Here is a 19,714-nt window from a genome sequence, read left to right on the forward strand (position 1 = left end):
TGGATATATTGGGGGCCTAAATCATCTAAATGATCTTGGATAATCTTCCCATTTCAAGATTGTTAATCACATCTTCACAGTCCCTTTTGCGATATAAGGTAAATATTTACAGGTTCCAAGTATTAGGATGTAGTCATGTTGGAGGTCCATTACCCAATCAGCCATGTATGATTGCTAATTGATTTTCAGTTTCCAGTATTGGTGTATTTATTTTAAGGTAATTGGAGATAATCTATCTTTCCCACACATTACTGAATATAGTTATATCAGACTTTATTCCTTTGTCAGTGTTTGTGACTATATAAACACTTTTATGCTGAACCAAATAGTATAATTTATTCTTTCTCTAAAATTTTTATTTCTCTTTAAGTTAATAATTTTTTTCCCATTCGTCTGATTTTTTTCTCTGCCATCTGCTCCCTTTATTTTAAGCACATGTTGCTAAGATACATGTCTGTCTTTTTAAAAATGCTCAAAGATAGTTTCAAATACTTTTTTGTTTTGCTTTAAACTGAGAACTTCTCTCTCTTTTTTTTTTTTTTTAGATTTTATTTATTTATTTGTCAGAGAGAGAGAGAGAGAGAGCGAGCACAGGCAGACAGAGTGGCAGACAGAGGCAGAGGGAGAAGCAGGCTCCCCACAGAACAAGGAGCCTGATGTGGGACTCGATCCCAGGATGCTGGGATCATGACCTGAGCCGAAGGCAGCTGCTTAACCAACTGAGCCACCCAGGCGTCCCAGAACTTCTCTCTCTTAACCTTTCTTTTGGATGTTTCCTGTTTCAGCATGGTATACAACTCTCATCCTAGGACTTGTCTTAGCAAATTTCTAGAGTGGAGATTTTTCCCTAGGTGATATGCTTTCTTCTTTCTTAGTTTATTTCCTCATTTTGGTGAGGAACATATTTGAGTAGCTTTCTAAGAAAGCTTGTGAGAGAAATGAAATTTAAGACTTTATATCTGAAATGCTTTTTTTTTTTTTCTTCCTGTCTTCACACTGGATTGCTAGTTTGGCTGAGTATAGTATTTTAGTTTAGAATTTTAGAGGCATCATTCCATGTTTTTTTAAGCTTCTGGTGTTTTGTGGAAGTCACATGTGGTGATGATTTCTTAGACTTTGTATGTGGCCTGGTTTCGAAAAATGTAAGATCTTTCTATGGTTAGTGTTCTCAGTTTCACAGCTGTGCCTTGGTTTGGGGCTTTTTCATATGTTTTCCTGGGAAATTAATTGATAGAGACTTTAAATTATGACACTTACCTGTAGTTCTGGGAAATTTCCCTGTGTTTGGTAATTACACTTCTGTTTTTGTTGTTGTTTCCTGTTTCTTGAATTCCTTTTGCTTGTGAGCTCTGCAGAGATTCCTAATTTTACTTTGTCTCCCTTGCATTGTCTTTTATATATATATTCTAGTTTCTGGGACATGTCTTTAATACCAGTTTCCAATTTCTGTAATAATTTTTTATTTTGCCATTTTAAATTTCAAAGAACATTTTTGTTGTTTCAGTTCTCTGAATGTACTTAGAAACATAGTATCCTTTTCTTGTTTTATGGGTAAAATATCTTAGCAGTGAGATTTATGTTGGTTTTTTAAAATTCCTGCTCATTTTGCCTTTTTCCTTCTAGTTCATGTTTTTCTTTTTTCTTTTTTTTTTTTTTTTTCAGTATTCTTTCTTTCTTGAGGGGGGTGTATTTAATTTAATGAGACACTAAAAAGGTACTTGGAATCTGTGCGTGTATGTATCAACATTGGCTGGAAAATGGAATTGGTGGCTCTATTTTGTCTCTTACTGGGTTTTACTGTAAGAGGAATGAACAGTCAACTAGATTTTTTGTTGGGAAAGTCTCTGACTTCAGCATATGTAGGTCTTTTTTTTCCTTCGAATTTAAATTTTCCCAAAGAAGAGTTCCTTACATTCAGTCTTTATGTCTAAGCAGGTATTCTGAATATAGAAAGGGAAGAAGTCCCCTTTTTAATATGCAGACTTTCACTTACTTAATTTCCATACAGTTGTTCCCTACGTGATTGGACTCACTGGGTCCTGAGCCAGTTAGGTTCCCTTTCTTCAGATACTAAATTCTTGGTCTCTTGGGAGTGATGTGGTTGAAAGGTAGTCATCTGGCTGCCTAAGATGAGGAAGGACCTGCCATATCATTCCTTTTATATACACTTGAAACAGGTTTTCCTTGATTTCAGCCAGTATTCTCTTTCACACCGTCCACGTTCCTGTGTTCTCAAAACCTGAGACTTTCTAGAAGGACTGTCATTGGGTGTCTGACAGGGCTTAGGGATGAATGCAAGTGTTCATTTCGCAGTGTTTGATTTGTGTTGTTTTATCCATTGTTTAATACACTCTTGGGTACAATGAGTTTGTTATCTAAAAAGTCTGAGGAAACATTCTCCCCCAGATTGCCTGTACTTCACATGCCAGTTGCAAATTTGGAGGTCCCCAAGGCTGCCCTCAGTTCAGACCAGTTGGCTATAAATGCAGGGATTTCTCAAACCTCTTAAGGTTTGATAATTCACTAAAAAGACTCAGAACCCACTGAAAGTGCTATGCTTAAGGTTACAGTTTTATTATAGCAAAACAGTATAAATTAGAGCCAAAGAAAGATGCATAGGGTGAAGTCTAGGAGAGTTCCAAACATGAAGCTTCCATGATGTGTTACTCTCCTAACATTATTATGTGGTGCTTATACATGCAATATTGCTAGCTAGGCAAGATCACTGAAGCCTTCATGTCCAGGGCTTTTATTGGAGTTTCATAAACATGATTATAAACATAAACATAATTAATTGAGTCATTGATCAAGTAGCTAAAATCAGTCTCCATTCCCCTCCTCTGCCTACAGGTGGGATGATAGCATGTGGCTCAAAGCTCCAACCAGAATCACATGGTTGGTCTTTATGGTGTGATCTGTCCCCAGCCTGAGCCACCTTGTTAGCATAAATTATCAAGTGCTCTTGAGAGGTGTGGGTGAATAACAGAAACACTCCTGTCTCTGGGAAAATTCTGAGGGTTTAGAGTTTACCTCCAGAAACTGAACAAAGGCCAGACCTTTCTTTGGTCTGAGGCCAAATTATTTAGTACACATTGTGCTACTTTGTTTCATGGTAAAAAGGAATCTTTTTTACAAGGAATCTTTTTCCCAAGTTTTATATGCCATATATCTGTTTAAAATTTACCACTCTTTTTATCCCTTGTTTTCATTTTTATTAGTGACCTATTTTGAAATTAATTGAATCTCTTCTTTAATTGAAGACATTTCATAAAGGCTAATAAGGTCTTTTGCCCTCTACTTCAATTTGATCTTATGGAGGGTGTTTGAATAGTGATTTACCAAGGGAGACGCATTATAGTCCCAATTTGATGTGGTTTGATAGGTGCACTTTATTTTCATCTTATAAAGCTTAGCATGTGGGTACCAGAAGTCTGATTGAAAGGAAGTAAAATCAGTGGAGCAATTAAACATTAACAAGGTGGGGGGCAATTATGCTAAAGTTATGTAAATAGTTTTAGATTATGTATAAGTAATTACATTTTTCAGAGTAGTTGACAGGGCAAAAATTAGATTGCTTATTCGTTTGAGACTTAATTTTGATTTGTTTTATTTTTAAAGGTCATAATGGTTGTCTCATTTTGAGCTTTCATTTAATTTCTTGCTTGAAGGTTATTACATGATGTAGCATTACTAAATTTAACATTTTTAATGGTAATACACAACATAAAAAATTGGAATTGGCTTTAGATTTTATATTAAAATGCCTTTTATTATCTTTTATATGTTAGAGGCATGTCTTTGTAGTAGGAACTAAATTTATTTAAGAGTATCTTTCATGTGCTTTTGCTTATTTCCTAAAGGGATAGTTGTTAAGTTAGTTGATAAGCAGATAATTGTCAAAGTAGTGTGTTCCATTTTAAATTGTCCTCATTTTAAAGATATGTTGTGCATCTGAGTTGATGAGGAAAAAGAATAATTGTTAAATGTATCATATCATGTATGCAGTTTGATTTTTTTCAATAAATTGTAGTTTGTTTCTTAAGCATGAATTTGGTTAGATAAATCTGTAAGACTGACCAGTGTAATATGCTGAGATTCCGTTTCCTTCTTGTATACCTTTTTTGTTTTCTCTAGAGTTAATAATGATTACATATCTTCACTTGCTGATTGCTTTTATAAAAAATATTTGAATATTCATTTTTCAAGCTTTCTGGCTACTGAGCTGTTTTTTGTTAACCTGGTTACTTGATGACTGAACGTAAGCAGTTAGTCTTGAGCGTCTTTCCTTGTTTTCTAGTGGTGCCTAAGACAGTGTTCTGAATTAAGTAGATGCTTTAATAATGCCTTTAGATCTAAGGTGATCTGAAACCTATTTTTTTATGAAAGAAAGGCTATGTTACTAGGTTAAATTAGATTAATTATGGGTTTCTAAATTTGAGTCCAAATGAAGTATATGGATTCAAGTTGTATGGCCTAATAAAGTGTGAAGAATTTTCAAATCTTTAGGTGACTGTATTTTTTTCTTTTTAATTAGAATCACGTGGTTGCATTATAGTTTTTACTTAATTGATATCTTAAACTTTTGATCCTGTTGAGGGTGTAGTTTTGGTTTGGTACCATATGGAGTAAAGAGTTGGACATCATTCCTGGAAGTCTTTTAGATTTGACTCTGAATGTAGTTGTGCCTTTAATGTAAAAGAATGATTGTACCAAGTACATCTTTTATATTGAAGTTCTTTATTGTTAAAACAGTTAACTTTTGTGAGTTCTTATCTACCACTGTTCTGTTTGGTATTGGAGTAACAGTTAAGTCTTACGGATATAATGACTAAGGGAAATCTTTATTACAAGTTTGAGATACAGTTGACATAAAACGTATAAGTTTAAGATATACAGTGTGATTATTTGACCTACATATATTACAGAATGACTACGGTGTAAGCTTTCAAGTATATAATATGATATTATTAACAGTAATCACCATGGTGTTCTTTACCTCCCCAGAACTTATTCATATTGTGACTGGAAGTTTGTACCCTTTGACTAACATCTCCTCATGTTGTGCAGCCCCTGGGCCACAGTAACCACTACTCTCTTACTCTGAGCTTTTTTTTACATTCCACATAAAAGTGAGATCATACAGTATTTGTCTTTTCTTTGTCTTGACTTCTTTCACTTAACATCATGCACAACATCCTCGGGTTCTATCCTTGTTTTGCAGATGGCAGGATTTCCCTCTTCTCACGGCTGAAAAACGTCCATGGCATATATGTACCACCCCTTCTTTATCCATTCATCCACTGAAGGACACTTTGATGGTTGCTGTATCTTGGCTCTTATGAGTAATGCTGCAAGAAACATGGGAGTGCAGAAACCATTTTGGGATCTTACTTCCATTTACTTTGGAGATGTACCCGAAGTGGGATTGCTGGATCATATGGTAGTGCTATTTGTGATTTTTGAGGCACCTCCATACAGTTTTCCATAGTGGCTGTACCAATTTATATTCCCACCAGCAGTGTATAAGGATTTCCTTTTCTTCAAATCCTTGACAGCACTTAGTGCCTGCTTTCTCATGATAGCCTTTCTAAAAGGTGTGAGGTGACATCTCAGTGTGGTTTTAATTTCCATTTCCCTGATGATTAGTGATTTTGAGCACTATTTTTGGTACCTGTTGGCGTATGTCTCTTCTTTGGAAAAATGTTATTATGTTTTACTTTGTCTCCCTTGCATTGTCTTTTATATATATATTCTAGTTTCTGGGACATGTCTTTAATACCAGTTTCCAACTTCTGTAATAATTTTTTATTTTGCCATTTTAAATTTCAAAGAACATTTTTGTTGTTTCAGTTCTCTGAATGTACTTAGAAACATAGTATCCTTTTCTTGTTTTATGGGTAAAATATCTTAGCAGTGAGACTTATGTTGGTTTTTTTTTTTTCCTGCTGATTTTTTTTTTCTTTTTAACAAATTACTATTATTTTTTTTGTGTGCTGTTGAGTTGTATGAGTTCCTTATATATTTTGGAGAGTAACCCCTATCAGATACATGGTTTACAAATATTTTCTTCCATTCTATATGTTGCCTTTTCATCTTGTTGATGATTTTATAGATGGCTTTGATAAGTATGGACTTTAACAATATTAGTTCTTCCTATCTGTGAACATGGGATATCTTTCCATTTGTTTATCTTTAGTTTCTTTTATCAAAATCTTGTGGTTTTCAGTATACAAATCTTACACCTCCTTGGTTGATTTTATTCCTGTGTTTTGTATTGTTCTTGATGGTTTTTTAAAAGGGGATTGTCTTATTTATTTATTTTGTTGTTAGGGTATAGAAATGCAGCTGATTTCTGAATGATTTTGTATCCTGCAACTTTACCGAATCCATTAATTAGTTTTAAAAGTTTTTTGGTGGAGTCTTTAAGATTTTTCCACGTTTGAGATCATTTTATGTGCAAAAACAGTTTTGCAGCTTTCTTTTCAATTTGGATGCCTTTTTTTTTTTTTTCTTGCTTGGTTGCTTTGGATAGGACTTCAGTAATATGTCAAAAGGAGTGGCAGGTGGGCACCCTTGTTCCTGATTTTAGAGGAAAAACTTTCCATCTTTCATCATTGAGTATGATGTCAAATGTGGGCTAGACATAATATGGCCTTTTTAAATTTATCCTCCTATACCCAGGTGTTCAGCATTTTTATCATGAGAGGATGTATTTTTGTCAGTAGTTTTTTTTGCATCTGCTGATGATCATCTGATCTTAATCTGGCTTTTGTGTCAGAAAAATGCCTGGCCTTATAAAATGGAAATTAACATTTATTGAACCTCTCAAACATGCTCTTTCAGTTATTTAAATTATGTTGGATAGGTGTTTTATATATATATATATATATATATATATATATATATATATTTGTATTCCTCATATATAGAATGCAGAAGGTAGGTTATATCTCATAGAAATGCTTTTAGTATTAAATATGAATACATGCAAAGAACCTGTACGAGCACCTTGAATGTAGTATAAGTGCTCAGTACTTGTTAGCAATTATCATTAATATTGTTATTGTTTTTATTTTTGTTGTAATATTTGGGAAGTGAGGTTCAATTACTTGTTCTAGTTGTGACAATAAGTAATAGAACTGCATGTGAACTAACTACAAACCCATTTGCTATCTTCCCTTTCATTTTCCCATAATGCTCTCTATCAAGGTGAATGATTAGTTCAGGGCTAGCTAGCAACACTAGCCTTCTGCCATCCAGTCCAATCCTCTTCTGGGCTCCTAACTCAATCACCTGTTGCTTTTCAAAAAAGCAAGATGTTATACTCCCCCTCCCCCATACATTAAAAGATACTTTTATGTGTTTCTGTAATTCACTAGCAGTTGGAACATGAGGATCTAAAATAAAATAATAACACGGAGGACATTGGGAGATGGAGAGGAGAAGTGAATTGGGGGAAATTGGAAGGGGAGACAAACCATGAGAGACTGTGGACTCTGAGGGATGGGTGAGCCTGGTGGTGGGTATTAAGGAGAGCATGTATTGCGTGGAGCACTGGGTGAGGTGCATAAGCAATGAATTTTGGAACACACACACATAAAAATAAAATTAAATTAAAAAAAATAATATACCAAAATAAAATTTGAGGGACTGTTTAGGTTTTTTTTTTTCTTTTAAAAATTTAGTTTGAACTTTTGAGTGTTGTATCTGGAGAGTAACTTGACTCTCCAATACTATGTTGTGTATTAACAGTGTGTCACTGTGACTTGTCATTGAATATGTTTGTTTGATAAGAGAATTTCTTTTTGTATGCTTCTGAGAAAATCATTCTGTATTCATAAATAGGAAATCAATGAATAGGAAAACTCAGTTGCCTTTTTTAAATCTCAGCTTTGGATGTGAATAGCTTTATTATGCATTTCCTAATAGCAGTTCCTGTTACCTCTCATTAATCAAGCATTTTTAAGGTATATAGGATATACTCAACCCAGGATCAGCATTTACCAAAATATGAAGGTAAAATGTGGTCATTATAGGAGATTTGGGATTGAATAAAGTTAAATATATTTCTTTATTCAGTAATCTTTCAGAGTTTTTTACGTGAATGGTAAATCTCCCATCAGGATAATATAGTATATGGCCTTTTATAAAACTTAACACAGTAGCTTTATCCTCCCTTTTTCGTTTTTTTAAGAGCGTGCTTTCAGAGCTCCATTTGACTACAAACACTTTGAAATGATTTAGGTTGATTTTTCAACTCAACTCAATTGGGAATTCAGGACAAGTGACTAGGCAGCAGATACGTAGCATGTATTGAGCAGAGAGCCTCCAGAAATCACTAAACGTGGATTGTGAGTCATGCACAACGCCCTGTAGTTGTTCTTGGATTTTTTAGTTTCAGGGTCCTTAATACTCTTAAAAAAAAAAAAAAAAAAGATTTATTTATTTGTTACTTTAGAGAGAGAGCGTGTGGGGAGAGGGGCAGAGGGAGAGAAAGAATCCTCAAGCAGATTCCTTGTTGAGCCCAGCTCCTGACTCAGGGCTTCATTTCACCACCCTGAGATCTTCACCTGAGCCGAAATCAAGAGTCAGATGTTCAACTGACTGAGCTATCAGGTGCCCCTTGGGTCCTTCATACATTCTTAAAAATTGAAGCCCAGAGCTTTTGGATTATAGCTATTGATATTTACCGTATCAGAAATTAAAACAATATTTTATAGTATGTATTCATTTAAAAATAATTTGTTTCCAATAAACATAAATAACCTTTTTTTAAAGTAAAAATAACTTTCTATAAGAAAAGATTCTCATGAGAATAGTGACATTACTTTGTGCCTTTTAAATTTTAATGTCTGGCTTAAGGTATAGCTGAATTCAAAATTTCACTTAATTGTGGAATTACTTAATAATTGTGGAATTACCTAATAATAACATGGAGGACATTAGGAGAAGGAAAGGAAAAAGTGAATTGGGGGAAATTGGAGGGGGAGACAAAGGATGAGAGACTGTGGACTCTGAGAAATAAATTGAGGGTTTTGGAAGGGAGCGGGGTGGAGGGATGGGTCAGTCTGGTGGTGGGTATTAAGGAGAGGACATATTGCATGGAGCACTGGGTGTGGTACATAAGCAATGAATCTTAGAACACTGAAAAAACAAAATTAAAAAAATTTTCTTAAATTGAAAAAAAAAAAATGAGATAAAGCTGAATTCTCCTGTCTGCTTCTGTATATTTAGTCTCCATTGATTGAATCGCATTAAGTATCCTCTGGAAGGGTCCACTAGTCCACTATATACTCGTGAGAGAGTGAGTATATAAAGGCAAATGAAACCTTAAATGACTATGAAAAACATTTTGACTTGGCTGATTCAATGAGAGGGGTCATCGGGATCTCTGGGTCTCCAGTGCACACTTGTAGAACCGCTCCTATAGATTATTTCCTAAGAGCTCATACTTCAAATATGGATGGCCTAGATTGGAATTCCAGCTGCCATCCTGGACATTATTTAACATCCCCTGTTTCCTAAATTGTTAAGTGGAGTTATAATAGGACCCATCTTATTGTTAGAATCAAATAAAATTGTACATGTAAAAAAAGATAAATACTCTTAATAAAATGCTGTTTATTTATTTCAAGATTTTTGTCCTGTTACATCACTTCTGCTCACAATTTTCCGTTGGCTTCCCAACTCATTTGAGGTGAAATCCAAAGGCTTTATTTATAGTGGGTTACAAAGTTTTTTTTTCAGTCATCTGACTTCTTGTTAGCTCTCTGTGTTCATACACTTGTTTTGACCTCAGATGCCCCTCCTCACTGTGCAAGTACTGGTTTTCTTACTGTTTATCAAACACCAGTCATATCCTTTCTCAGGGCTTTTATACACGATATTTTCTCCAGTAACATTTACTTCTTCAGATACTGGCATGTTTCTCATCCTCCATTTCTATCGGGGTTTGGTTTAATGGCATATCAGTGAAATCTTTTTTTCATTTAATTCTTCCATGTATGATAATATATATACTTACTGTCTCCCTTCTCTGCTCTATTTATTTTTCTGTAGGAGTTTCTGTTTTCTAACATACTTTATTTATTTGTTTTTCTCTCTTCCACTAGAATTTAAGTTCCGTTAGAGATAGGTGGGTTTTTTTGGGCGGGGGGAGCATTGACTAACTTGTTCACTTCTGTATCTTCAATACTTAGAATATGTTTAGTGCTTTTTTTTTTTGTTTTTTTTTGTTTTTGTTAAGAGAGCATGAGCCAGGATGGGGCGGGACTGAGGAATAGGGAAAGAGAATTCCAAGCAGGCTCTGTGTCCACCATGGAGCCCATCATGGGGCTTGATCTCACCACCCTGAAATCATGACCTGAGCTAAAAACAAAAGTCGGATGCTTAACCGACTGAGCCACCTAGTTTTTCTGAAAAAAATATGTTTTGTTTGAGTGAATCATTACTACTCCAAAGATGAAAGAATAATCTCTGCTTCTCAGAAATGTGTGGTCTCAGTGGGACAGTGCCTTTGAAATAAAATGAACATGTAAAGCATTTGGCTTGGCATTTTGGACATGTAGCAGTACTCATTAATTGGTAACTATTATTGAAGGATAAGCAAAGAAAGAACAGAACTAGACATTTCAGATAGAAATGACCTGAATATAAAAGAAAACTGTATTTACATCTCAGGAGCTAGGGTAGATACTTTTTAGGGGAACATTGAAAAAATAGGTTGAAACTATATTGTGGAGGCCAAGGCATTTTGATTTTTCTGTAAGTAACAAGTTATTGCATATTTTTAAGGAACAGGTGCTGTTATGAAAGTGGTAGATTTGGAAGATGAATGCAAGTAGAAGTCCTTGAGGTTGATTTGAGATCCTTCTTGTGTGGGCTTAACTGGAAATTAAAACATTAGCAAATTTATAATAAAACTTCTGTAAAATCATAAATTAGGCTCAATTATTAGTGAGCTTTGACATTGTATGGTAATATAAAATTATCATATGATTACAATTGTATATTTTGAACTATATATGCAATTGCCAGTTTTTAATGTATTTTTTTTCATTTAAAACTGAGAGCTTTGATTTAAAATAAGTCAAGAAGTTTATATTGGTAACTAACTTACTAAATATACTAATATAGGACAAAGTGTGTTTAGTCCAGCAAACATTGGTCAACCACGAAAGACAACATTATCTCCTGCACAGTTGGATCCTTTTTATACTCAAGGAGATTCTCTGACTTCTGAAGATCACCTCGATGACACTTGGGTGACTGTGTTTGGGTAAGGTTTCAGTATCATTTACCTTTCCAAAAAAAAAAAAGGAACAAAAAAAACTGTCTCCAGCATTTATAATAAACATACCAAAAAAAAAGGATTGCACAGCAAATGCTCATATACCTACCACCTGGCTTCTACAGTTGTTAATATTTTACTTAAATTCATTTTATCTTCCGTTAATCATTTTTTGTTGGTACATTTCAGAATAAGTTGCACACTTCACTAGAAATTAATCACCCTGACACTTCAGAATGTGTATTATTAATATATTTTTTAATTTTAATTTTTATTTATTTTTTTTAGAGAGGAAGGGGGAGGGATAGAGGGAGAGGGAGAGAGAGAGTATCTTAAGTGAGCTCCATTCTCAGTGCCGAGCCTGATGCAGGGCTCCATCTCACAACCCTGAGATCATGACCTGAGCTGAAATCAAGAGTCAGACACTTAACTGACTGAGCCTCGCAGGTGCCCCCAGCATGCACATTATTAACTAGTGTTCAGTATTTGTGTATAGTTCTTTTTAATCATTTATCTGTTTGCCGCTTCTCTTCTTCTTTTCGTTTAAGCATCTTTGCTGGGTAATGGAACAAGATTGCCTCTTTACACTTAGGAAGCTCCTTTCTTTGTAGTGGTTATTACTCTGCTTATATTGGACTTAACCAGTTTGGAATTATCAAATTGAATTTCATTTGTATATGTACATACTGTGTCACAAGATTGGTACTTTATAGTTACAGGATACTGAGTTTTAATAGAAATTGTACATGACGGCCCTGGATGCATTTTAAATAGGTTTTTAGATTAAGAAAGAGTACTTTTAGGCATTTGGAGATCATACTGCATCATCTATAGATGAGAAAACTGATTAAGTGATTTATTCAGATTAAGTGCTTTATTCAGAGGTTTACATCTAGTTGTTAGTAAAGTGTCAGCAAAAAAACCTTAGGTCCTTTGATTTTTTTAAGCTGTTATTGTTCATAACATACTATGTAAGGTTTGTTTCTGAAAGTGTGAAATGTCATACTGATATTGAGTCTTACTGTATTTAGTTTTGGGGTAAAAGGTATAAAAATAACACATGAGCTTCTTGAAGAACAGTGCTTAGTAAATGTTAGGGTTATATATTCAGTTTTTTTTTAATTTAAAAATTCAAAGGAATGTGTAAGAATCTACAATGAAAACTTTTCCTTCCCACTTTTGTACCCAGCTACAATTTTTCTCCCCTTTAAAGCAATATCTACCACCCGTTGTTCTGTAACCTTCCAGAGAGATTCTATGTGTTATTGATCCTATTTAGGTAAAAAATCGGGATCGTCTCATTCTACAGAAAGCCCATGCTTAATTAGCTCATATTCTCTCATGATGTGGCTATTTTTGAGCTTGGATGTCCACTCCCAAGTCTGTTTTTGAGGCTCAATAGTAATGGTGTCACTTTTAAGATTCTTCAGTATTTGGATAAATTACTTGAAGCTCTTCTGCTAGTCTTTTTTTTTTTTTTTTTTAATTTTTAAGATAAACACTTTCCTGCCTATGAATCTTTTGTTTGTTTTATGTTTTAGTAAACCTCTATATGAGTTGGATTGCAATAACTGAAACGTTTTCTTCTAAGGGATAAAATATTTTGATCATTTATAGGGTAGTACATCTAAAATATGTATGTTCTTTCTTCGATAATTTAACTTTTTTCCTGTTGACTCAGAGTCATCATGAAATATCATTCATTGTTTTAGGTGGTGCTTTTGTAGGATATTGGAATATTTCCATTCAAAGTGGTTCTAGAGTCTTAGAATTACATTTTATTTTTCAAGCACCTCCCTCACAACCATTATTTTTCTTTCATTTTTATTTTCTTAGCTCTGCTTTGTAGGCACTTAGCCTTATTTGTTGCTTTTCTTTGAGGAAAGAAATCTTACATCGAAACATATGTAACATAAAATAAAATTTCAGTCCTGAATGCAGTATTTTACTCACATACATTTTAATATGTGGAATTTCTCATCTATATTTGTGACTCAGATTTGTTTTCCTTGGGTTCTTATCCAGGGTCTCAATAACTAAAGCAACTGGTTAAGGAAACTCCAGGTTTTCAATTTAAAATAGCTTTATTGTTTGGACTATAAAAGTAATGTCTGATAAAATATTTAAGCCATATAAAACTTTATAAAGAAGAAAATAAAAATCACAATTTTCTCAGATTTTTGGCTATTAAAACCTTGGCAACCATCCTTTTAAATGTTTCTGTACCATTGATACTGGTACTGACTTTCATTTTTGTTTCCAAACTAAATCTCTGAATTCTCAGTTGGTGCTCAGTATATAATATGACTATATAATTTAAAATTCTTTTCTTTTAATAACTGTAGTATACGTCAGTATTTCACACACATATACACATGCTCACACACCCTTTTAAAATATGTACAGAGCTGCAACATTATAGTTCTTTCCTGTGTGGGGTGGTAATGGCAGTGGGAATGGAATTTTAGAGATTTCATAGATGGAATCTGAGGATGGAGAATGGCTGAGTCAAAGCTAATTTTAACACACTTGCTTTTGGGTGATAAGCTATAACAGATTTAACTGTAGGGGGGAACAATGATCAGGGATTTCCTATTAATCTAGTCTGTTAGGGGAACTTACCTTGAAACAACTTATAAGTATGGTAATTTCCATTTGTATTTATTATGGAAGTTGACTCTTTGGACAACTCTTTTTTCAGGTTTCCTCAAGCATCTGCTTCCTATATATTATTACAGTTTGCACAGTATGGGAATATCTTAAAACATGTGGTAAGGCTTGCTTCTTTTCAGTTCAAGATTTAGTCTGAAGAAAAATAAGCTGTGAATTGAGGGAAACTGCTGCTGAATATTGTCTGCTTTTTCCAGACTTTCTCTTTTTTTTCTTTTTTTTTTAAGTTTTCATTGAATATGTCTGTTGAAGTCTAGAAGGCTAGAAGTTGCTTAGTAGTTGATAAAAAGGGATAAAGAGAGAAGATAAGCAGGAGAGTGAGAATTTCAGGCTCCACCTCCACACACCCTCCCTCCCCCACTGTTTTTTTTTTTTAATAGTTCACAGTTTCTTAACAAAAATTATGCCAAATATTACATTACTTTCTTCCAGTATGAGCTTGTTTTATTGGAGATAAAAAAGAGAAGTTCCTTATTTATAGAGTTCTTAGGGCTTTTTTAGCTTCTAGAGAGCTTTTTTGAAAAAGTATCTAGCTTGCTTTACCTTGTGTATAACAAGTTATAAAAAACAAATCTTTCTTCTGTTACCAGGGATTGACTTCAGTCCCTACAGAAAATAAGATTGATGAATACAATTTTTAAAAACTTGATAGTGTTAATAAGACCTATTTGTAAGCAACAATTATCTTTTGAGAATTACTTTCGGAGATATTTGCAAAATACCGCTTTTCTTTTTTTTTAAGATTCTATTTATATATTTATTTTAGAGAGTGAGAGAGCACGAGCTGGGGAAGGAGCAGAGGTAGAGGGACAAGCGGACTCCCTCTGAGTGTCGAGCCCCACATGGGACTTCATCCTAGGACCCTAAGGTCATGGCCAGAGGCAAAAACCAAGAGTTGGATGCTTAACTGACTGAGCCACCCGGGTGCCCCAATATTTGCCACATATTCTTTATAGTAGAGAATTGGGAGCTAGGTAGAAATTATTGAAATTGTTTAATTGGGGGGGGTGCCTGGGTGGCTTATTCTGTTAAGCGTTTGCCTTAGGCTCGGGTCATGATTCTGGGGTCCTGGGATCAAGCTCTGTGTCAGGCTCCCTGCTCAGCAGGGAAATCTGCTTCTCTCTCTACCCCTGCTCCTCCATCCCGCTCATGCTCTCTCTCGTTCACTCACTCTCAAATAAATAAAATCTTAAAAAAAAATTAATAGGGTTTTTGTTGAATCTTAGCATACAGCTTATTATGGGACATCAAATACAATCTTTTTTTAAAAAATATTTTATTTATTCACTTGAGAGAGAGAGGGAGATTACAGAGGGAGAGTGAGAGGGAGAAGCAGACTCCCTGCTGAGCAGGGAGCCCAAAGTGGGGCTAGATCCCAGGAGTCTGGGATCATCACCCAACTGAAGGCAGATGCTTAACTGATGAGCTACCCAGGTGCCCCTATATTTTCATATATTTGTATCTTCTAATAGGATTCATTTTTTAGATTTTATATATTTTTTGTTTTAAGAGGCAACTTCATTCTTTGCAGATGTCTAACACAGGAAATTGGATGCATATTCGTTATCAATCTAAACTGCAGGCCCGGAAAGCCTTAAGCAAAGATGGGAGGATTTTTGGAGAGTCCATCATGATTGGTGTAAAGCCATGTATAGATAAAGTAAGTTATTACTGATGTAAGGAATATAAACTTAATCTGTATGAGGAGCACGAGTCTAAGCACTGACATTGACAGTTATGCCACTTCGCTTCACTGTGCCCCTTTTTCTTGTGAAATGTGATGTTATAGTACTGTTTTCATGTGAAGCCAAAGGTGTAGTCACAAGATTTTTAGGATTTAGAGATAATCTTCACCAACCCCCTCATTTTACAGATAAAGAGGCCAAGGGTTCCTAAGTAATTTACAGAGTGGTTAAAGGTGAGACCTAGATTTTAGGTCTCTTCTCATTCTCCTGTGTAAAGCAACATCAGATTCTTTAAATTCTTTAAGGTCTGCTGTTTCATAACAAAAGATTTCACAGGAATGGTTAACAGAATTAATTATTAAATGGCTGAAGCTTTTTATTAGTCGTTTTTATTTTAAAATATTTTAAAACATATATTTATATACCTATAAAATAATATTTAGCACAATTTATGCTTTCCTTTGTGGCTTATAAAATGATCGTTCTTAAATAATTATACATGAACTTCTCTACTATGTACCAGGCATTGTGCTTGGTGTTTGTATACACACATTAATGCACAAAAGCAGGCATGGTTCATGTTCTTACAATCTGTGGTGGCTATGTAGTTATGTAATTATTATATTATGCTGTAACAGGTGTTTGTAGAGGCTAGAGGAGAATCTGGGATTCCTGGCTACTAAGTAATACCGGACTTTAGTCCTCCACCCATCCCAGGATTTCCTCAAGATTTTCTTCCTTGTGTGTTTTTTTTTTTTCTCATAGTATTTTTTAGAAGATTTTTACTCTTGTGAGTGTCTCGTTGTCCTGATCATGTTTGAGGTCATTGAAGTGAACTTTGGCTGAGCATTGTATCTCAAATACTAGCTAAGAAGCACATACTGTTTTATCAAGGCTAAAATTGAAAGATTAATTAGATCAAAGAAATTATGCTCTTTTAATAAAGTTTTCTTTTTCAGTAGGATGTAATAGTGAGTGATAACATACTACATTTATAAACAGAGAAGTTCTTTATCTTTATTTCTCCAGAGTGTTATGGAAAACAATGACAGGTGTGCTTTATCATCTCCATCTCTAGCCTTTACACCACCAATCAAAACCTTAGGTACACCAACCCAACCTGGAAGTACTCCTAGGATTTCTACCATGAGACCTCTTGCTACAGCATATAAAGCTTCTACTAGTGACTATCAGGTATTTTAAGAATTGGATAAAAAAGATATACTTCATTTATATATTTATTTATTAAACGATATACTTTAAAGGGTGAAGTGCCTACATGTTTAACTTTCTCATTGGATTGATTTGTATACCATTTAATATTTCTTACTGAAGTGATTGCCTTGAAGAAATACCTATAAACTTTGCATTCTTAAATTTCCTATTTTAAAAATTAGAATTTTGGCCAGTTGAAAACTTACATTGAATTTTGTAAAAATTTACTTTGCCATTATTTAAAGCATTTTGAGAGTTTTAGTTTTCTCTAAGTTGTATTTGCATACATTAAAAGTTTCTCTTGTGAACATCTCTGGCATGAGGGAATCTTTAAGACCCTTTTAAACTGAAAACTAAATCTAATGGTATCAAAAAAGAAGAACCTCAGATTGGAGTTGCGGTTATCAGAGAAACCACTGACCAGCTCCCGTTTCAAAATTTCTCATTTCAAAAAGTTTAAAGGAAAAGTTCATTGCATTCATTGAAGAATGACGAAAGTATGACTCTCATTCAGTATGTTGTTATTGTCCCCTACTAAATTAACCGGGTTCTGAACTTGCCTAACCACAGACATTGGTCCTGAAACAGCAAATAAAACACTTCATGCTTAAAATGACAGGCAGTGGCAAATTTAGTCTTTTCATTTCCCTTGAAATTTAGAGACTTAGAACTATTTTTTTTCCTTAAGTTTTTTCTTTTCAACAATATATTTTTTTTAAGATTATTTATTTATTTATTTGACAGGGAGCGACACAGAAAGGTAATACAAGCAGGTGGAACAGGAGAGGGAGAAGCAGGCTTCCTGCCGAGCAGGGAGCCCAATGCAGAGCTAGATCCCAGGACCCTGGGATCATGACCTGAGCCAAAGGCAGCCACTTAATGACTGAGCCACCCAGGCACCCTCAACAGTATTTAATTAAAAAAATTTTTTTTTTTTAAAGTAGGCTCCATACCCAGTATGGGGCTTAAAACTTACAACCCTGAGATCAAGAGTCACATGTTCTGCCCACTGAGCCAGCCCAAGCGCACCTAAATCAGTATTTTAAAATCCTTATTTCCTGGGGGTGCCTGGGTGGCTCAGTCAGTTAAGCATCCGACTTTCTTTCTTTTTTTTTTTTAAAGATTTTATTTATTTATTTGACAGAGAGAAATCACAAGTAGGCAGAGAAGCAGGCAGAGAGAGAGAGGAGGAAGCAGGCTCCCTGCTGAGCAGAAAGCCCGATGTGGGGCTCGAACCCAGGACCTGGGATCATGACCTGAGCCGAAGTCAGCGGCTTAACCCACCGAGCCACCCAGGCGCTCCAAGCATCCGACTTTCAATCTCAGCTCAGGTCTTGATCTCAGGGTCATGAGTTCAAGCCTTACATTGGGCTCCATGCTGGGAGTGTAGCCTACTTTAAAAAAAAAAAAATCTCTTGTAGCTTTAATGTTGTTTATTCAGTTTTCTGATACAAGGAGTAGATGTAATTTATCTTGCCAAAGGAATAAGATTTTGTCCTTTAAAGCATAAGGATGTTCTAACTAAATCCATATATTAGTCTTTAAATATACATTTCAGTACTACAAATGCATTTAACTGTTTGGCTCTTTTAAATTAGCCATTAACTCTAGAATTGACTATGATCCTGAGGAAAATTTTAACAATTATGTGTGTTTTTTTAATAGGTTATTTCTGACAGACAAACGCCAAAAAAAGATGAAAGTCTGGTATCCAAAGCAATGGAGTACATGTTCGGCTGGTAGCATAGTACAAGCTAAGAGCTCACCTACCGTGGAGGAGGCTGCTGCACTAAAACAGCAGAGTACTGCTGGCTTCCCTTTGGTTAGTTGTATAACCACTCAAGGCAGTACTGGGTAGCTATCTCGTACTTTCTTTAGAAGCCTTTTTCTTTAAGGATGCAGCATATTTGTAGCTCGCACTTTAAAAGATGCTTGAGATACGTTTTAAAGAAACAAAGAATCTCTGTAAACAGGATTTTGTGCTTTCTGTGATAGTGCATGCTTAAGCACAAAAACTCAGCATTGATTACCGTAAATTATCTAATTGAATTTGTGGTGAAGCCTTGTAGTCTTCATGAGTTGGTGGGGTGAATTTCATGAAGGGTAACTGGTACAGCTCCTTCGGACAAGACACAAAGATTATAATAAATAATTTGAATTATGGTCTTTTAATTTAGATAGTATTTAATATTTTAATTATCCTTGTTTATGTATGTCCTGTCGTAGATTGTCATCCTTCAGTATTCTAAAACCAAAACAGTCTTTTTAAAAACTTACTAAAGTTTCTTGATAATAAACTTTGTCAATTATATATATTGAACCTTTTTTGTAAGTGATTTATTAACTATTTAAAAAAATTTGAAGTGTTTGCTGAAATAGAGGAAATATGTTATGAATCTCCACATACCTGTAATCTAGCTTTAATAGTGATGTAACCATTAATATTTTGGCATTTGTTTCTTCTCTCCCCCTTTTGTTTAAAGCCTGTCTCAGATACGATGTCATTTTAATTTAAATATTTGAGGAGATATCAAAAAAGAACGATCCCACTTATAACTATAGTATCAGTATCATACCTAGCAGAATTAGTTAACAGTTTCTTAGTATCTAATGTCTAGTCCATTTAAAAATTTCCCAGTTATCAGGGCACCTACGTGGTTCAGTTGGTTAACTTTTGACTTCAGCTCAGGTCATTATCTCAGGGTCCTGGGATTAAGCCCTGCATTGGGCCACCCAGCAGGGAGTCCACTTGTCCCTTTGCCCCTTTACCAGCTTGTGTCCGCGCGCTCTCTCTCAAATAAATAAAATCTTTAAAAAAAAAAAAATCACAATTATCTCCAAAATGTGTTGCTGG

At 34.7% G+C, this 19,714-nt stretch overlaps 1 protein-coding gene across 3 annotated transcripts in view; it reads left to right on the top strand.

Moving 5' to 3' along the window:
* Window positions 1-19,171, top strand: part of NUP35 (nucleoporin 35) — a 40,411-nt gene extending 21,240 nt beyond the window's left edge. For 2 of the 3 annotated variants that reach the window (XM_047722378.1, XM_047722377.1), the window contains 5 exons: window positions 11,137-11,278; window positions 13,992-14,061; window positions 15,492-15,620; window positions 16,675-16,839; window positions 18,526-19,171. In XM_047722378.1, the coding sequence (XP_047578334.1) occupies window positions 11,137-11,278; window positions 13,992-14,061; window positions 15,492-15,620; window positions 16,675-16,839; window positions 18,526-18,603 (584 nt within the window). In that variant the 3' untranslated portion in view covers window positions 18,604-19,171. The remainder of the gene's footprint in view (window positions 1-11,136; window positions 11,279-13,991; window positions 14,062-15,491; window positions 15,621-16,674; window positions 16,840-18,525) is intronic. The other variant, XM_047722380.1, reaches the window with a different exon arrangement.
* Window positions 19,172-19,714: the final 543 nt, after the last annotated feature.

The sequence above is a fragment of the Lutra lutra genome, chromosome 3 (assembly GCF_902655055.1).
Source record: "Lutra lutra chromosome 3, mLutLut1.2, whole genome shotgun sequence".
In the NCBI taxonomy this organism is placed as follows: Eukaryota; Metazoa; Chordata; class Mammalia; order Carnivora; family Mustelidae; genus Lutra; species Lutra lutra.